Source organism: Colobus angolensis, unplaced genomic scaffold (genome assembly GCF_000951035.1).
Source record: "Colobus angolensis palliatus isolate OR3802 unplaced genomic scaffold, Cang.pa_1.0 Scaffold108, whole genome shotgun sequence".
In the NCBI taxonomy this organism is placed as follows: Eukaryota; Metazoa; Chordata; class Mammalia; order Primates; family Cercopithecidae; genus Colobus; species Colobus angolensis.
Window position 1 is genome coordinate 5,721,521 of NW_012111808.1, and position 20,816 is coordinate 5,742,336.

The 20,816-nt window shown below is 44.8% G+C and overlaps 1 protein-coding gene across 1 annotated transcript in view; it reads left to right on the plus strand.

The window, feature by feature from the left end:
* NEDD4L (neural precursor cell expressed, developmentally down-regulated 4-like, E3 ubiquitin protein ligase) overlaps positions 1-20,816 on the plus strand; it is a 385,260-nt gene that overhangs the window by 283,758 nt on the left and 80,686 nt on the right. The window contains exon 6 of the mRNA XM_011949557.1: positions 14,077-14,127. Within this exon, the coding sequence (XP_011804947.1) occupies positions 14,077-14,127 (51 nt within the window). The remainder of the gene's footprint in view (positions 1-14,076; positions 14,128-20,816) is intronic.

Below are 20,816 nucleotides of genomic sequence, written 5' to 3' on the forward strand. Positions count from 1 at the left end.
TGAATATAGTCATTGGAAGTTGAATTTTAATGAAATTGGGTGCTTTGATCAATGGGAAGGTTAGAATTTTGTGGGAATCATCTATATAGCTGTGACTATGTAGGCCAGCTCCTAAGTACCCTCTGCAATGTGTCACTCTCTCTAGTTTTCTTTCCAGGAAGGTACCCTGTAGAATAACAGTTTAACAGTTTAATTTACCTCTCAGCCATCTGCTCTCTTCTAGGCCTTGTGCTAGTTTGGTGCATATCTTCATGATTCCTCTAATAATGCATTGGATTATAAACTATTATCTCCACTTGAGAGACACTCAGGAGGCTGGGGAGCTTACTCAGGGTCAGAGTGAGCGCAGCCAAGCAGTTCTGCCAGGATCCCTGTGACTGTTGGAGCAGCCTGTGCTTTTCAAGCAGTTGTCTGTGAATCATAAGATAGAAACGTGGTGGGTATTTCTGCGGCCTTAGTTCTAGCCATTGAAATATCATGGAATTGAATACAGAATACCCATTAATGTTTAGGATGACCAGGAAACTGTGCCCAGGCCCCAAGCCCAGCTCTGTCATCAGAGGTGAGTCACCACTGGTGCCATGCCCTTTGGTTCCCTACACCTCCCTATAGAGGTGCCCACCAGTGTGCACTTGGAAGTGTGATGGGACACATCACGTTCCCTTGTTGCCCCTGCCCCAGTGGTAGGGGAATTCACTGAGAACCTCAGCATGGTGAGAGAATGTCACTGAAGCTCCTGGGTTCGTGCTGGTTGGTGTCCCAGTTACTTTGTAGATTCCAGAATCTTTTGTAGTCTAACCTGAGGAGATTACTATTGATGACACAATTTTCTTTGGGATTATAGGCTTTATGTTTCATACAACCGGTATATACATAAATCGCCTCATGAGCATATCATGTCTATACATTGGTGAATAGCCTCCCACTAGATAATGTTTTAAAGGGGAAAAAAAGAAATCATTTCTAAAATTCCAAGAGAGTGTCCCCATTTTGAGGTTAGACCAAGTTTTTTAGCCTTATTTAGTCTTGCATGTTGCTCCTTATGCCACCTTTTATTGCTTCATGAAGTTATTTTTTAAGGAATAGTTTCTAACATTCCGTCCCACTTTTTAAAGCTCTTTCATATACTTTGTCCTCACATAATAGAACAGGGTTTCTCAAATTGCGCACACTGAACTCTGCAACACAACAGTTCCTTCATTGGAGACCAGATGAATTGAACCACTGGCTTTCTGAAAATAACTGTATGCTTTCCAGTTGACCAGCCTTGGCAGGGACCCACTACTCCTCCTATTTCTCAACAGTCAATTTAAAATATTCACTAACAGTAGCTTAATAACATTCAATAGTAACTTGCAGCAGCCTTTCACATACCCTGACATCTCAGATATGTACTAGTTTATGAAATAGAATGTGCAGATGGTCTTAGCCCCATTTTCCAGATGAGGACCCTCGTCCAGGGAAGGATTGGTACCCATTTAGCTAGCTCTTTCCCAACAAGCAACAGTACCCAAGGCTCCATGCCCAGGCCTGGGAGGACTTCTTCCACGGAGTACTTCAGATCTCCACCTGTGACTTTGAACACATGCATCGAAATGATGAACTTCTTGGAGATAGTGCTTTCCTTGTCTCTTCTACCTTGTAGTCATCAGTAGAGGGCAGGCAGTGCAACAGAAGCAGATTTCAGGACTGGGACTAGGGTGAGGCAAGAGAGGCATCAGAGTGCAAAAGTGAAGTAGACACCTGCCATCAGCACTGGACAACCCTGCTCCTGGGGCCTTACTTAACTCATCCTGGTGGGTTTTCCAAATGGCAGGGTGCACAACCACTTGCAAGCATGGGCACTTGAATTGTAGCCCATGTACACAGTGATTCTTGGAAAAAGTTATGGGTAATGAATGGAACTTTTCTCTCCCAGGTTGATCTTGTGTTCTGAGACATAAAGAGTCAAAGGTCGGTGCCTAGGATGCTCATTCTTATTGTCTTTGGTAGTTTGATTGTTGAAGGCTTTTGATGCGACATTGAAGTTAATATTGGGGGCATTTTGCTCCTCTGAGATTTTCTCTAAAGCACCATTACATTTCCCCTGTCACTTTCCTGGCTTTGATGCTAGCCCCACTGTGTGTTCCCATTTATAGCCCTGTGTGGCCTGTCTCCTTGTTCTGGAAACTGTGTAGCTTTTGCTCTTGATCTTAAACACAACTCATTCATGCAAGGAGCTCCGCCTTAGGTCTCAGCTTCTTGGGGATTTCCCTGGCAGCCACGTAGTGAACTGTGTCACACTCTCCGTTTTACCCATTAATGAGGAAATACTCTGGTACATGGAGCTTTGCTTGCTGGTCTTTTTTTAAGTACTCTGGGGGCAAAAGGAAAAGCAGCTGGAGGACAAAGACATAACTTTCTTCAAATTAAGCCATCCTGACCCGTGGTAGAGATTAGCCACTAAGAAACAGTGGAAATAAATAACTCTTTCACTCTTGAGTGTTAGAGTGAAAGAGAGTCTGGTTCAAATCCTAGTCCTGCCACTTTCTAGTTACAGAAACTTACATTACTTTTATTTTGATGTTTCGAGGAGATAGGAGTTAAAGAAAAATGAACACCAGATTACTAGAACATTCTTATAGAGTTGCCCAAAGATGGAATGGACACCTTTCAGAGTGGAGGGGAAGGAGTAGGACTGGACAGTAGTCCTCAACTGGGAGCACTTCTTCCCCCTGCCCCCACACCTGCCTCCCAGGGACGTTTGACAGTTTTGGATTGCACAAAACTGAGGGGTGACAGTTGCTGCTATATCTAGTGAGCAGAAGCCAGAGATGCTTCCAAATACCTTACGAAGCACAGGACAGCCCTCGCAGAAAGAATTATCTAGCTCCAAACGTTAATGATGCTGACTTTGAGATACGCTATTCAGAAGTAACATTTATTGGCTAGGGGCAGTGGCTCATACCTGTAATCCCAACACTTTGGGAAGCTGACATGGGAGGATCACTTAAGCCCAGGATTTTGAGACCACCTGGACAAAACCCTGTCTCTACCAAAAAAAAAAAAAATTGTATCTATATATATTAGCCTGATGTGGTAGTACATGCCTGTAGTCTTAGCTACTCAGGAAGCTGAAGTGGGAGGAGTACTTGGACCCAGGAGTTTGAGGCTACAGTGAGCTATGTTTGTAACACTGCACTTCAGCCTGGGCGACATAACAAGACTCTGTCTCAATTAAAAAAGAAAGAAAGAACATTTGTTGAATCTAATTATCCCATTTAATATCAATGACTGTGCAAGATAAAGTGGTTTTTATGCTCACTTTGGATGAGATTGACCTTTGGTGATTGAGAAACCTTCCTTTGGTTGTTCAGCTGCTTCTAGATAGACATGGGATTTTAAACTAGCCATCTATATGTCCAAAACCCATCCCCTTTCCACAAACCCAGTAGGTAGGTAGCTCCCTATCACTGATGATGTTCAGAGCTAAGTAGGGTGAGCACCCACTTGAAAGCAGGGATGGATGAGGATACAAGCCTAAGATATATGTTGCACTAAATGACGTTTGAGGTCCCGCCTAAGGATCACATTCTCTGATTCTATTTTGAAATGGGATTTGTCTTTTTAGCCCCAGTATTAGAGTGGCAGCCAGATATCCCTTCGCTGTGACTAGTGAAATCCCTGTGCTTTGTGCACCTGTGAATCTTACTCCTATTAATATCCGAGCCCTATCAGGCCAGAGCACTGGGGTTCCAAACAGGGGCAGCCAGAAATGCACCATCTTCTGCATCTCATCTGCATGCCGGGCCCAGGCGGTTATTTTTACCTCCATGTGTAAATGAGTCCAGTGATTTCTCATTTAGGAGAACAGCAGAGGCACAAGTGAGGAGAGCTGGAGAAGGAGGGGAACCTATTGTGTACTCTGAGATTGCAATTTAGTATCAGTGTGCTGATCAGTGTCACTCCACTAGTTTAATAAGTAATTATAGTTTCTCTTTTGTGAACAAGGAAAACGGTAGCTTCACCCAGTGGTTGTCAGCCCTGGCCAAAAATTAGAATAAGGTAGAGTGCTTTTAAATCACACCTACAACTGAGCCCCTCCCCTAGAAATTTAATTTTCTGAGGTGAGGCCTGGGTACAGTGATTTGAGAACTTTGCAGGGATTCCGGTGTCTAAGCAGCCCAGGCACCTCTGGTTAACGGCACACCTCAGTGCTGCACATTCTGCCCCAGTACCTGCTGGTGTTACTCTGTCATAAAGAGACTAGAAAAAGAGTGAGTTGGGCCCTGTTTCTCAGCGTGTCTTCAGTGGATTGTAGGGAGGAGGCCCATACTCTGTGCCTAAACAAGCACCTGCTAGACTCTAAAATCTAGTTAATGGAAGTTTCTCCTCATCCTTGGACATCCTTGTTTTATATGGTATACTTTCAAAATACGTATAATCTTTTGCTTAATTTGTTTTACAGAGCTTTGAAGTTTTCCTCTACACACTCTTCTCATCAACCTGATGTGTGGAAAGAAGGAATTTTTCTTTTCCATTGCTGTCATCTAAAATTGTTAGGTGGTGTGGGGTGGGGAGGGGAGGGAGCGGGGGGACTTGGCTTTATCTACTTAGGAGTTTTCAGGGAAATGTTTTTATAACAACCTAGTTAATAACTTGACTTTATGATAGATTCCGTTCCTTCATTCATTTTGTCCTCCAGAGGCTTTTATACCCAGCAAAGTGGACCATGGTGTATGATTCAAGAAGGGTGAGGAGTACGTCTTTCTTTGGAAAGGCAGGGATGGAAGGTTGTGATTTAGAAAGGGGAAGCAGGAAAGGAGAGCCACAGAAGGCAAGCACTATTCTCAGGCCGGATCGGTTTCAAGGAAGAGGACGTATGGAAGGATCTAGAAAATGATTTCTTTAGAATTGCCCATGTCCGAGTCCCCTGGAAAGTCTTTGTATATCCCTAGAGCTGTGCATGCTCCAGTTTGAAGAGCTCTGCTTTAAAAGATACCGGGTGTGGGCGGGAGAGTGAAGTAAAAGAATAAAAACTATTCCGTTCCATTTGTTTTCTCTTTCAAACTTATATGTTACTGATTTCATTTTTATATTAAAATATAGATGAGGGAAGAAGGGCGCATGGCAAGATTTGGCAAGCGTAATTCATGAGGGGATATGGAGTTGGGGATGACAACATAGCATACTAGGATTTTTGAGCAGGAATTGGGGGAGCCTGTTCATGTTTTCCTTACAACTCTGGTGCATGAAGTACAGCTTCTGCATCATGATGGAAGACCGCCTGGGTTCATGTTTTGGCCACTCCCTACTAGCTCTGTGACCTTGGGCAAGTTTCTTTCTTCTTTTTTTGAAATGGAATTTCACTCTTGTCGCCCAGGCAGTCTGTGAGGCAGGAAGCACACTGGCAGGACTCCAGCTTTGCAGAGAGTTCCTGCTTTCCCTTTTTTCCTTTTTGTCTAATTAGTCCCATTTTTCTCACCCTTTAAATTGTGAGCCTGATTTTTTGTTGTGACAAGGACCCCTCTTTAGCTGAACTAAGGAAAAGTCCTGCAACAGATCTAACTGGGATGCCAATGCTTGCATTGAGGCTGTTTAATGGAGACTTCATGAAAAGTTAGCTAGTGTCCTTGCATAAACCTATATGACTCTAGTTCAGAGCCTTCAGTAATTACAATTCAAGAATAAAACCACACAGCACTTCCATTGCCATGTAATTTGTTGTTGCTGGCTTGTGATATTCCACATACCCCAACTATGAGCCAGCCAGGCAGTGGGATGGACTGTGAGGTTCAGATGCCCTGAGATATGTGAGGAAGAGCTTTTAGCAATAAATATGAAAATGAAATCAAAGTAAAAACTGGCATTGAACCGCTGGTGTACTTAGGGTTCCTTCTACCCAATCCAAATCATTTCTTGACACCGCATGGTTACTAAGAGTGTCTGTCATTCAGTATTTCAGATTAAGATCTGTTCTTTGGTAGTTAAGTTCAGAGAAAAAATATAGGATCTAAAAGTATCATTGCTATTTTTTCCTTGATACGTTTAATCTGGTATTAAAATTGCTTGCAGAAGATTTGATTTTAAAAGAGTAGAAAAGTGACACTTATCCTGGTAAAATTATCCTGAAATCTTGAGAAATTAAGACAAATTGCACCATAAAACCAGAAGCACAAAATTAAACAATATTATAAAGAGAACCCAGTGACACATTTTCCTTCTAAATTAACTTTCAAATTAACTTTTAAATTAAGTTCAATCTCATATCAGTTTGCTTTGTAAGAAGTAGAATATATGTAAATGTTTGCCTTATTTTTAGCATATTATATTCATTAAAATGTTTCAGTTTATTCAGCAAATACGTCTAGCATTTCTTTCACAAGAAAGACAGGGAGGAACAATTAATAACAGGACCCCAGTAATACCTGAGGGGTTTCTACATCTGCATATTTTGCAAAAATAAAATAACCTTATAAGAAGCTGTCAGTGGCATTGTGCAACTGGACAGCTTTGGAGTAGATGTAACAGATAACCGTGATGCCAGGCTGTGCCCCAGAACTTGTGAGCATGACAAGCTCTGGCTTCTTCCCTCCTCTGAAAAGGTACAACATTCAAGAGACAGTTGTTTCCCCTAGATCTGTGAACCAAGCACGTCTGGGTGAAAGGGGAAGACATTTCTTCACAGAGAGGAGAGTAAAGGTGGTGACTGTCAGGGTAACAGGCAGTATGGACTGTGCTGCAGGCAGCTTCCGTGCCTGGATGGTGGGACAGCCAGTCCTGCGCTCGGTGCGAGTCTCAGGCAGTGACCTGGCCACGCCTCCCTTGGGCTACTTCTTCCTCCGCCATCCTCCACGTTTGCTTTGTGTCAGCGTCAAGTCAGTAATGCTGGTCTGCAGCTCCCAGCCCTCCTGATGGGCACTGCACTGAGGCCTTAGTGGGCATTACCTGATGTCCTCATCACCCAGCGAACAAACACCTGCTGATACGAAGCATCCCCGAGCGGAACCCTTCTGCGGGAACACCACACCCTCCGTGTCCTGAGTGGGCCGCACCCTTGTGGTGCTCAACTGGGTCACTTGGCACTGTCCTCAGCGCTGTCCTTATTGCTCTCTCTCCAGTCAGCTCTCCTGCTCAGGCACCTTTTTGGGACACAGTCCTTGCCAGTTTTTCCCTGTTTAATGTCCTCATGCGTCTTCGCTTGCCCCAGGAGACTGTCCTCTTGAGAGAGCGAGCCATATGGGACCCTGAGGCCCGGCCTCAGCTTCCCTCCCCACCACTGCCCCACGGGGCCACGCCTCATCGGTGACATGGACCTTTTGGTCAGCGAGCCCTCAGCCGGGTGCTCCCGTGCTGGCCACTCCTGTCCTCCCTGCTCCATCCTCCCTGCATACTCCTGCCTCAGGACCCTGCTTGAAGTTATGTCCTGTATGGCCATCCCTGGCCTTCCCTTGGCAGAATCTGTCACTCCCCCAAGGTGTCCCTGCAGCATTCTGGTCATGCCTGTGCTACGTGGCAGAGCTGTGTTGTCCTAACCTGTCCAGAGCTCCAAGGCCCCCAGACCCTGTGACTGCTGCGCACTTGAACCGTGGACAGTCCAGATGAGGATGTGCGGGGAGAGATGCCTCCTGCCTGTGGCTGAGCCCTGCCTGAAGAAGCTGAGGAGGAAAAGCTCCTAAGCACAACAGTGCTGCTCACCTGGGCATCTAGTTGGCAGAGTCCTATCCCAGCGTTCGCACCTCCAATTTCCTTAAGTTCAGATTATCAAGTGCTCCTATTGCAAAAAAAAAAAAAAAAAAAAAGTAATTCTTGTGGCCATTAGTTGACCACACCCCTGGGATATGCTTATATTTGGAGTGGGGCAGAGAACTGAGTGTGCTTGAACCACCTCCACCCACCCAGAGGGAGGTGGGGACATCAGGCACACCTCATCCCGTGATGTCGTAGCTGAGTACCTGGGGCCACCAGAACTCCCTCTGAGCCCTCAAAGGAGTGTCTTCTCACTGCCCCGATTATACTGGTCTAGTTATGCTTTGTGGTTAAAACCAGGCTGCTGTTGCAGGGCTGCTGCAGTCTCTGCAAGCACAGTTGTTCTTCGCTTGCGCTCACTCTCGCTCTCACTCTTGCTCTCTCGCTCGCTGTCTCTCCAACTTCAGTTTAATTTTTTAAACTTCATTAATAAGTGTTCCTCAAAATAGATGGCCTTCCTGGTTGTAGGTGCAGGCAGCAGGGTTGAGTTCTGCTGCCTTCCAGCATGGTTTTCCTCGGACCTGTAAAAGTCCTGCAAATTTGCTCTGACACTTTGTTGACATGGAGGTCTTGTTTGTTGTTATAAATAAGAACCAGTGTCTCTAGGACGCAGCATTCTCTGTGTAACAGAATGGCAGATTTTGTCCCTTACTTCTTAAAAACTAAATGGCAGAGGAGCTGGCCATGTAAAAGCCCTGTGTGTGTTTACCAAAAAGTACTTGAATTTTGTTTGGGTTTTGTGTTCTGGTGCATACGAAGTGAATTTTGGTAGGGTATGTGCATTCAGAGAATATGTCATCACACTTTTTTCTTTATTTGAATACCACTTGGCTCTTATTTAAGGTAATTTCAGTGACATATTTTGAATCTATTCACCTTGAAAGGCAGAGGCACCGCCCAGGTGCAGAAACCTTCCTTGGGTTATGCAATGCCTAGTGTGGGTGGAACCACACTCACATTTTACCTCTTCCTGAACCACAGCCCTGCTCTGATTGTGTGATAGAAGCTGATGTGCCTGATAAGTGGAAGGAGGAAAAGGAACATTCTTCCTTCCTTTTCTCTGTAATGCCAAAGCTGGCGTCGTGCTTTGCTGAAGGCCTCTGTCAGCACTGGGGCCAGCCTGCAGAGGACTGTGCTCGGAATGGAGCAGCTCATGGGGTAGCTGCACTCACTAGTGTGCTGGGAAAGCCCAGGTTGTTTTTCTGGCTTTGTGTTGGAGGCAGCTGTGATATTTACCTCGACCTGTAACATGCAAAGATCTGATCATATGCTGTCTTTGCTTTTTGCTTACATTCTGTTATTGTCTGACTTATGTTCTAAATTCTCTACAGTTCTCTTCCATTTGTCTTAAGAAACTCTAAAGTTTTTTTTTTCTTTTGAAATCACTACTTAATGATTTTGAGGATGAAACCCCAGACAGTTGGTAATAGTGGATGGTTTTCATTTTCTGTAGTTGAGTGGCTTTCTAATTCTTTTGATGGCACACAAAAAGAAATTAACCTTAGATTATAACTTAGTACACACATTTATATATGTATATAACTGAGATGAGTTCCTCAAAATAGCACATACCTATATTTTATATGAGGCACTGATATTTTCTGTTCTATATTATGCTTAACTTTAAAAAAATACTTCCTGTGTCCCATTTGTGGGTTGTAACTCACAACTTAAAAATATTACCTTGATACATAGCTCCAGGAATACACATGGGTCATTTTACCAAGAATCACCAATTCTTTTACTCTGTTACCCCAGCTGGAGTGTGGTGGCACAATCATAGATCCTTGCACCCTCAACCCCCTGGGATCCCAGCTGGGGGTCTTTAGGACCCCAGTGTGAGCTGTGGGTGGCCCTTCCTTTCTTTAATGCTTGTCTTTCTGCACAGTCAGATGCTCTCCCTTTGAGCTTCCATGTGAAGTTCACTGTGCACCCAACCGTGCTACCACCGCCTCTGTCTTGAAAGGAATAGGGTGAGGTGGTCATTGGTGTATAGTAAGATTGGAATCACGTCCTCCAAGTACAGTTCTACCCTAAAGATGATAAGAGTTCCTGTGGTTTTGGTTTTGGTTTTTTTTTTTTTTTTTTTGAATGGATATGTTCTTTGAGAAATTGAGTCTTGAGTATTTTGTGAGGACATCTAAGCCTGGCGTCCACGTCAGTGCTGACAGCTTTGACCTAGTATGCACTCACATCTGGGGAAATGCCCACAGGCTATAATCTCTTCTACTGGAGCGATTATAACAGTCCCCGGACTTCAGGTCCTGGTGGCATCCACCCTCGGTGGCAGCATACCCCTCTGCATGAACAGGGCACCCTCTTGTCCCCTTCTTCTTACTTAATAGTGATTTTTAAAGGGGAGGGCGGCAGTCCTGAATGTAGTTCATCAGTATTTACTGCACAAGCTCTGAAAGAGACTGTTTTATTTGTGTATGTGACTTTTCCAATATCAGAATATGAATTTTTGTTTCACCCGATAGGACGCGTTTCAGGGGCTCCATTCTACATTGTCATTTCACTGGGAAAATATCTGATGGCTCAGTAGAAGCGAGCATTTATTATTTTGTTACTAAAGGGCGCATTTTCAGCCTTGAGAGTTGTATGGCAGGTAATGGCTTGGAAATTGACAGCATTTTACCACTTAACCACAAGAAATACCAGTGTTCACCATATGAGTTGAAGTTAATTTGGTTTTGTAGGCTATTACAGTTAACTTGATGCTTCATGGAAATAATTTTGTATTGGAAATCATTAAAAATTGATGTGATTAATGCTTTTATAATGTTGGTATGAGATGTTGCACTGTGGTGGTGATGACTTAAGGGTGCTGGGATGGCCTCAAACGTTGTCCCTCCAGGGCCCACAGGCAGAATCCTGCCCACTAGCACACCTCCCAATTCCTCTTACATCAAACAGAGGTGTTCCTTCAACATGCCTGCTCCTCCCCGTGGCATAAAGGCACCGGGAGGTTCTCTGATCCCGTTAGATCTCCTCTGTGGTGGTGAAGACATTTTTGTTTGTTTGTTTGTTTGTTTGTTTTTGAGATGGAGTCTTGCCCTGTCTCCCAGGCTGGAGTGCAAGTGACGGGATTTCAACTCACTGCAACCTCTGCCTCCCTGGTTCAAGCGATTCTCCTGCCTCAACCTCCCAAGTAGCTGGGACAACAGGCACTAGCCACCACTCCCGGCTAATTTTGTATTTTTAGTAGAGACGGGATTTCGCGATATTGACCAGAGTGATGTCGAACTCCTGACCTCAAGTGATCTGCCCGTCTCAGCCTTCCAAAGTGCTGGAATTACAGGCGTGAGCCACCATGCCTGGCCATTTTTGTTTTTAATCGGTGTAGTATCCCTAACCTAAATATTTTACATGGCCTGAACTTTCTGTAGTTTTGGCAACAATGGGATCTTTTGAAACCTAGATCTCTCAACCAACTACATCTTCCATTGGCTGGTGAAACACTGGTTTAAGCCAGTTCATTTTGACCAGGTGCATTCCTGTACTTGATCCCTATTTTGTTTCAAAAATAATTTCTATCTCTCTTCATGTAAATGAATAAGAGCCTTCTGTTTCCTTTAATGGCGAATTGCCTCATCTTTTACTGTTTTAAAAAATTTTTTTACCATAATGAGAACATGTGATAAAAGGTGTAAGTGAAGTTTCCTGGCTTTGCAGTACCTCAGGGAATTCGGTAAACTGTGTTCCATTTGAGGAAAGAAACAGTTGGAGTAGGAGGTAGTGTAAAGATAACATAGCAAATAAACATTTTACCAGAACCTCTAAAGTCTCATCAGACTGTGCCATCATCAGAATCCCTCCCTTCTCATCCACACCGTTTAAAGCCAGCATCCAGTGGGAAGCCCAGAGCTGGTACCGCCTTGCTTTCCTGCCAGTTGCTGACACACGGCACACAGTGTCAGTTAAGGGCACAGGCTGATGGGCACCTCAGCCGCACACCTTTCTGGTTTCCCATCTGTTAAATGGGCACAATCATTGTACCTGCCTCTGAAGGTTGTTGTGAGGTCTAGACGCAGCCTTGGCACAGAGCCCACAGAGAGGGAGCACTGTGTAAAGACCAGCTGCCAGTCGTTAGTACTGGGTGCCTGTCTTTTGGTGTCTGGGCAAAGCTTTAACCTGTTTTATCAGTTTAGAACTCAATGTCTCCCTGGCAAAACAACATGGGCATGTAGATATTTTGTGAAGTTTCGTTGAAATGCACTTATGTTAATGGTTCAGGGGCAGCCTTTCAAAGCTATCAGGTTGTGAAACAGCTTTGAATAAGATTGTCTTGTCCTTCTGCTGATTGTCTTTTCTTTCCCATGTTAGCAGCCGTAGCAGCAGGAGGAGAGGTGGCAAGTAGCCACACTACTCTGCTCACATTAAGCAGACAATTTATGGTCAATATTCAGTGAATTTCCTTTTTTTGATAGTACAGTTAACTGATATTTATATTAGCTTTAAAATTATAGCAAAATGAGCCCAGGCGTGGTGACTCACGCCTGTAATCCTAGCACTTTGGGAGGTCGAGGCAGGCAGATCGTTGGAGGTCAGGAGTTCGAGACCAGCCTGGCCAACGTGGTGAAACCCCATCTCTGCTAAAAATGCAAAAGTTAGCTGGGCGTGGTGGTGTATGCCTGTAGTCCCAATTACTCAGGAGGTTGAGGCAGGAGAATCGCTTGAACCCAGGAGGCGGAGGTTGCAGTGAGCTGAGATTGCACCACTGCACTCCAGCCTGGGTGACAGAGCAATAGACTCCATCTAAAAAAAAAAAAAAACAGTGAAATCAGCCAAATAGAGAACTAACAGGCACACTGCCTAACTCCTTGTGTAACTGTCATTGGTGTGAGTCACTGGGGCAGCGTGATTAGGTCTGAGAGCTGGAGAGCAAGGCTGTGATTATTCTCAAGGCCTTCTGCTGACTGCTGCTCTTGGTAAGACATACAGAATCTATGGACACTCTCTTTACCGCTTTATGCTAGATGAGGCCTCTCCATGTTGAGTTGTAGCAGATACAGCTAAGAAAGTAAAAGAAATGAAAATCTCATCAGAAGGGTTGGGACTAGTCTCATTCTTCATGCATACCCAAAACGTGGTAACTTTGATTTTTTTATTATCGTGTATGGATCGTTTAGAGGAGACAGATGGCTTTCCAGTTCATCAAATTTTTTCAATTATCTAAAAGGAATTCCTAAGCTTGGAGCGAGTCATTTCAATAAATCTCATTCATATTTACCTGCTGCTTTCTTTTAAATGGAAGAAGAGAATGCTTTTCAAGTACACTTGAAAAGTAGCATCTGTGAATTAGAAACTTTCTCTGTAAACTAGCAGAGTAGAAATAAGAGACCAGGATTCAGCACGAGGTAGGCTGGATTCCTTCTTGGGTGACTCAAGCTAGCTATGGGGCTGGTCTGATCACATCTAAAGAACTGCCAGGCTTTTATGCATTTTGAATGTGGTGGAACCAGCTGCATATTTTTATATGAGAGCGGCAAATACTCATTGTGTCCCATTTGCTTCTTGGGTCATCTAAACATCAGAGGCCACGCCACAAGCACCGTAACTGAGGGACACAGTGTGACTGTGGTCTGTTGGACACCCTGTGGTCCAGGCCTGTGACCCCTGGAGCTGAATCATGACTTCCCAGATGACTCCCACAGCCTGAGAGGAGACTAGTGTGTGTCTCCCAGTGATTTTTCACCTGGGCCTCTTTGAAGTCGGGAGAGATACGTGCAGTATGGTAGATGTGGAGGGGGAGAGGCATGGTGTGTCCAAAAATTAGCAGGACCTGATCCATAAACATGGATTCTGAAGCAGTGTACTTACTAAATCAAAAAGCGGTGTACTTACTGGATTTAAAAAGTGTGTGTATTTTTTTGTGAGATGCAGTTTGTAAGATGCATTCATAACTAGGCCATACACTGTTTCCGCTGGCTCTCAGCTCTCAAGAAGCTCTTCAGTTTTCAGCATTGGATCAGTAAACACTTGTTAAAATGTTCCTAGCATTTCTTTGCCATCTTCTCTTTCAGCTGGAGCCAGCTGTGCCCTCAAACCCTCTGTGGCCCTGCCTGTCTCTTCCCTGACTGATCATGTTTTCCCAGCTTCTACAGAGGCTTCCTTAGCATTCTGCTTGGTAGCAGACACCAAACAGAATCTCAGCCAGCTCCGTCCAGGCACACAGGCTCCTGGTCTCCTGGAGCGTGCTTACTCGTGTTTCTTGGGGCCTTCCGCCCTCCACATTCCAGTGCCAGGCCCTGGACCTTTGTCTCTATTCATGATAAAACATTTTTAGGAAATGCTGACGCTTGGTGAAGAGATGGAAACACTAACTCTTTGTTCTCTTCCTAACAGACACGAGACGACTTCCTGGGCCAGGTGGACGTGCCCCTTAGTCACCTTCCGGTAAGGACAGTCTCATATTTGATGCTGCGTGCTGGGGGCGGGGTTTCTAATTGTTTGTAGTCAGCGTATTTTCAGAGTGGGATTTCTCCACCACAGTGGAGAAGGCTGAAATGAAGCATGTGTGCTGTGGCCCTAGTCCTTTCTGGAAAGTGGTCCTTTCAAGGGGATGGAGGAGAAGCTGGCTGTAAGAGTCAAGGGTGCCTGAGTCATGCACATGCGTTTCCATCCACCAGCTCCCTCTCTTTTCTGCGCTTCAGCTGCTCCACGTTTGTGTATCACATCTTATAAAACAGACACTTCCTTCACTCAGGCCTCCCTTCTTGTCGCTTACTGTTTCTGCTTCCTAATGCATCCTCTGGGTGCCATCAGATGTTTGTGCTCTTTGTCTGGAACTGCACATGCCGTTTCTCTTGGATACCTCTACACAAGCCATAATAGCAGTTCCCAGATTTTGGTGTCTGGCTTTCTCAGTCAGCATGGAGACAAAAGAAGAGCCTGTTCATTCTGAGTGAACTTGTCAGCTGGGAACACCCACCCTCGCCGGAACACGCACTGAGTTAGCATGTGTGGCACTGCCATTTCTCTCTGCTCCAAGTAGCAGAGCAGTCGAGGCTGTTGACTAGTGACGGGCATTAGAGGTGTCACCCGAAACAGGAGTCCGGGCAGACAGAATGTGGGGGTAGGACCTGGAGGCCTTGAGAGAGGTGGATCCCTAGCTCCTATTCCAGCTTCAGTTTTCCAGCTTGTCCCAGCCTTCCTCCTGGCCTTCTTCCCTGGGCAGCATGGCGTGGTAGAAGTAGCAGCTGAGAGAGGAAAGGCGAATGTTTCTGCCTTACAAGGGCATTGTGTTATTTTTTTAAATGCTTTGTGTGAGCAAGTAGCATAACTAGTCTATAAACTAAAGTGACTTAACCCCCTAGCATTAAGCTTCCTGCTGTTTGGAAATTATGGCTGTTTCCATATGTTAAATACCAAGAAAGATTGTATCTTACCAAGGAAGCTTTGAAGAGGTGTTGTGAAGGAAGGTGATAGCAAGTAATTTACTCTTACTCAGGGGAGCTGTTAAGGAAGAAAGGTTGCAAGGTTCCAAAGGACTGGAAGTGAAAGTGATATTCTTAAAATAGCTTGTTTGTTTCTTTATAAAAATCTGAAACTCCAGGGTGCCACGGGAGGGGCCTGCGTGGGGCTTCTGCGTGAGACCTGTTCCATGAGCCATCAGAAACCTGACTATTCTCTTCAGGTCACATTAGGAGAATGTGACTATTTCACCTTTTGTGAGGAAAGACGTCACATACTTCTGCATTGGGAGGGCTTCTGTGTATGTTCTTCAAACTGAAGCTGCGATCCTCTCACAGTTTTGAACAGTGTTGGTTGATGGGCCAGCTCTTCTCTGGACATCTCCAGCGACCCTTTCCCTAATGTAAAAACCACATCTTAGCCAAGAGAAGTTATTTTCTGAGAGGCACATATTCTAATATTCTCTAAGAGGCAAAAGTGACATGTTTAAAAACCTTGCTCCGACAAGCTCTTGTTTGAGTGAGTGAGTGATGCTTGGTGTTAAAAGGTTGAGCAGGGCTCCCAGAAAATAGAAAAAGGTTCCTCCTCCGAGACCAAGTCAATAGAAAGAATAGTTTAGCTTTGGATTCTGAGTGGAGGCAGCGTCAGTGAACCTCCAAAGAAGGAAGCGGTGCGGAGGTGCAAGACGGGAATAGAAGCCAGCCGGTTACAGAGGTAGAGCGGTGACTGCCCTGAGAGGACCGAGTGCCTCTAGTTACTCGTGTGCCCAGAGGGTAACTTGCAGTGGAGTACTTCACCTCCATACTTAAAACTCACTAGCTCTTTGCAGCCAACTGCAGTCAGGGAGATGGACCACAAAGAAAACAAAAGGAGAGGTGTGGAAGGTATATTATTTATTCATGTGGCGGTAGAACCCGAGTAGCATGTTCTGAATGCACGTGGCTTTTGAATCCAGTATTTCAAGTGTTCTCGTGTGTATGTTTGGTCATGTGTAGAGGACGCTCGTGGGGAGATTACAGTGGCATTCTGTTTTGTGTGATAGCACACAAGTGTGAGTGTGGAGAGGGTGGGAGCATATGAGTATTTTGTGGAGTGAATTATGGATGCTATGTTCTTGATTAGTATATGACCATTGTCAAGGTGGATTATTTACAGTCTACAGATTCAAAATTTGTCAAAACCACCAAATTTTAGATAAAAGGAAATAGGCAAACCAGGCACAGTGGCTCATGCCTGTAATCCCAGCACTTTGGGAGGCCAAGGCAGGAGTTCGAGACCAGCCTGGGCAACATGGCAAGACCCTGTCTCTATAGAGAAACTTAAAGATTAACCCAGCATGATGGCACATGCCTGTTGTCCCAACTGTTTGGAAGGTTGAGGTGGGAGGATCACTTGAGCATGGGAGGTCATTACTACACTGAGCCATGGTTGTACCACTGCACTCCAGCCTTGGAGACAGAGCAAGCTCTCCTTTTGCTTTTACATTGGGAGACCAAGAGCAAACTTAGCTTTAATTGTACCATCGTTGACGTTTTTCAACTACTGTTTTCACATTTGTCTGTTAAATTCAGTGCATCACTGCCTAAAAGTTCACATGATATTTGATAACTTGTATCTAGTAGTTATTTAGAGATAAAGAGAACTCCGAGATCTGTATTAACACAGAGTGACATTTCTGGCAGGTGTCTGTCTGTTGCACCTGCCTCTTGACTTGTCAGCTCTGTCTCCCCGTCCCCTGGAGCCCTCAGCAACCCACCTTTGCCCAGCCACAAAATATCTTTGTCCCTGGAAAAGGCAGTGGGGCAGAGAGAGCTATTTTAAAACATTAAGTTTTTCTAAATCCCAGTCATGTGCCACTTAAGACAACCATGGCTCTCTCTGGAATTTAAATTTTCATAGATGAGGCGTTTTCAGGGTGGTGGTATTATTTGATGCCCTGCCTGTGCTTGAAGGTAGCTCAGCTGATCAACATCCTTTTACCCCCCTTGCATACGTTTATGGCTGGTAGCAGGTAGCAGGCTGCTGAACCTCCAAAGAAGGTTGATAGTTCCTTCCCTTTCATGATAGTTGATAGTTCCCTTTCATGAGTGCAGAATTCAAAGTCATGGAGTTTGGAGGGACTTAAGAGACACTGATTCGCTCCCAGTATTTTCCAGGTGAAAAAGCATGGGCCCGTAGAAGGAGGGGACTTGCCCAGGAATAAGCAGATCATTGGTGGTGCTGGATCTGACCCTGGGTGTCCAGCATCATTCTGAGCCTGTGATGTGGTCAAGGGTGTGGGCATGGGTTGGATTCGCCCAAGGCTTACGTGCTTGCGGTGGTTGCATCCAGGTTTCGAGTCTAGGGACCCAGCAGGGCCCTCTCCTTCCGTTTGCCTGCAGAATCCTTTATCTCACTTCATTCCATAGTGAGTGCACCTAGGCTGAAAGCAACTACTCTCTTTCAAGATGAAAGTACTGTGTATCCAGATTTTCTTCTGAGGGCTTTTACCCTGAAACAGGGGCAACATTGTGGCTATTGGGGCCAATAGCACTGTTTGCAGCAGTCTGTTTAAGATGGCTTTCTACCAGGAGCACCCTCAATGCCATCCTGGGAGTCTCCACTCGCTTCTGCTCCAGGGAACAGGATCAGATTGGAACCTGGATGAATGCCAAGAAGAATCTTGTAGTTATCTATAAGATCATCTTCTAATTCAGGCTTCAGAATTTCCATGAAGGTGAACTTTCATTTTTAATGCCGGTGGCTCAAGCCTGTAATCCCAGCACTTTGGGAGGCCGAGACGGGCGCATCACGAGATCAGGAGATCAAGACCATCCTGGCTAACGGTGAAACCCCGTCTCTACTAAAAAAATACAAAAAAAACTAGCCGGGCACGGTGGCGGGTGCCTGTAGCCCCAGCTACTCAGGAGGCTGAGGCAGGAGAATGGCGTAAACCCAGGAGGCGGAGCTTGCAGTGAGCTGAGATCTGGCCACTGCACTCCAGCCTGGGCGACAGAGCGAGACTCTGTCTCAAAAAAAAAAAAAAAAAAAAACATTTTTAATGCCCTAACTGTTACTGCTTGGCATTGAGTTGGCAGTACTGACAAGTGACATGAACATGTAGAATTGGCCAATGAACATATCCAGTGTTTGCTGAGTGTGCCAGGTGCCCTTGAGAACGTTATAGAAACCAACTCAGTTGATTGGTTTGATCCTCACAACAGCCCTGTAAGATATGGTTACAGCCCCATTTTATAGATGAGGACATTGAGGCAAAGAGAGGTAAGGAACTTGCTCTTAGCCTCTTGGCTCTGTAAGTAACAAAGCCAGGATGCAAACCTAGGATATCTGCCTTTAGACCTGTGTGGCATCAGTCATGTAAGCTGCATAGGGTATGGACAGACTCACGTTCAGAGTCCCTCCAAGCTCCATGGTTTTCCCTCTTCACTCTCTTGCATGTTCTCTGCTGCTCCTAGATTGCTCATGCCCACTGGTGATCCTGTAGGCTTTGTCATACTGTTTGATTTCCTATATTTAAACTGTCCTTTCTCCCAATTCTCCACCTCTCAAAGCCTTCCCGTCACCCTGTATTTGACTCCACATCCAAAATCATTTTGATTTCCAAGTCAGAGTCAGCCTCTTCACCGTACCCTAAGTCTCACAGAATGTCACCTCTCTATGTCAGTGAATTTGTTCTGCCTTAGCTTCTAGTGGATTGTTGACACAATGGCTCTTCCCTTGTAATTGTAACCATAAGGGCTGGTATCCCATGTTGTATCCACATGTCATTCACATAATATTGCTCTCAAATTATTCATTGGTTGGCAGGGCATGGTGGCTTATACTTGTAATCCCAGCACTTTGGGAGGCCAAGGCAGGAGGATTTGTTTGAGCTCAGGAGTTTGAGACCAGCCTGGGCAACATAGGAAGACCCCCCCCAATGTCTATAAAAAATAAAAATATTAGTGAGGCATAGTGCACACACCTGTGGTCCCAGCTACTTCGGAGGCTGAGGTGGGAGGATCACTTGAGCCCAGGAGGTCGAGGCTGCAGTGAGCTGTGATTGTGCCCCTGTACTCCAGCCTGGACAGCAGAAGAAGACCTGTCTCTAAATTAAATAAATAAATGTTGGCTAAATAAATGAAAAAAGGAAGGAAAACCAGCAATAGTTTTCTTAATAAATTTTCCATTTATTTCCTTATATATATTTACAAACCTTTTGGTAGAAAATATTTTCAAAATGTGTGCTTATTACTGCCTCATAAGAACAGTCTAGAAAATATAATTTACTTCATTCAACGATAATGAATTTTGAGAACCTCCATAGTTTACTACAGATCAGTTGAACTGAGTGCTTACATGAGTACCTACTTTGTGCCAGGCAACATTCTTGGCACCAACGATCCAATGGTGAGCAAATTCAAGTCTCTGTTCTCATGGGCTCACATTCTGGAAGTGATGGATGATAAACTAGTATGTCAACAAATGAACAGGCACTTTCAGACAGTGATATGAGGAAGCTACAGCAGGACGATAGGCTAGGGGGGTGATAAGGGTGGCTGATGGTGGGAACTCTGAGGGTGTGACCTGGGATCTCATACTTGGATGCCAAGTGGAAACAGCCATGCCGTCTGGAGTCAGAGTTGTCCAGCAGAGGGAGCTGCCTGTGCATGGGCCCTTCTGCAGGACATACAATCTGCATCCATGGCAGATGAGGACAGGATGGTTGGGAGTACAAGGAAGGAAGAGAGAGACTGGTTCCCAATGAGGGTAAAGGTGATTCAAAGCCAGATTATAGTTGGCCTTCTAGGTCATAGGAAAGAATTTCCCGTTTGTTATGAGAGGAGTAGAAACCCATTGAGAGTTTAAAGCAGAGAAACATAAACAGATAACATTTCAAATAGAAGCGCATACGTACATACACATGTGTGCATACACGCACACACAAACCTGATACAGTAAATCATTGGACTGTGGTTTATCTCTTACTATAAAAGTATTTGAAATTGTGTTTAATTGAAGGGTCTAGGTATTTGAGGTTTTACTGCATATATAGTATTTTAAGATTAATGAAATAGTCACACTTATTTTTCCAGTTTCCTGCTTTGGTAGGCCAACCAACTTCGCACAATCAAATGAACACCGATTTCTTTACAAATGAACAAATACCCTACTTGTACTCATAGCTTCATGAACTAAACCTCAGCAGAAGGTCGATTGGTGCTGCTTCCTGGGGTGATCTCTGTGCAGGAGATAGTCTTTCAGTTCTCTTTGGCTGATGATGTGAGATTTTAATGCAAAAAACAAAGTTGCCCTCAAAGATTAAATCTTGTATATTCTTCTGTTTACTCCACTCGTATGTGTCTCCAGTCACAGGCATATAGCAAGGTACCCACCAGTGACCGCTGGTTCTCTGAAGTTAATCAGCTCTGTGCGACTGAGGCCACACCCTGCAGTTAGAAATTATACTTGGCAATGACAGCTATAATTTTGTCATTTGTCTGTGGCTGGGGCTGGCTTCTAAAACCCGGTGTGGATAGTGACATCTAGTGGATCTCCAGTAGATCAGTTCCGTGGACCATCAGGTACCAGGTGAAGAACCACATTCAGTGGTGCCACATTCTAAAATTCAAAATACATTCTCTGGTCGGGCGTGGTGGCTCAAGCCTGTAATCCCAGCACTTTGGGAGGCC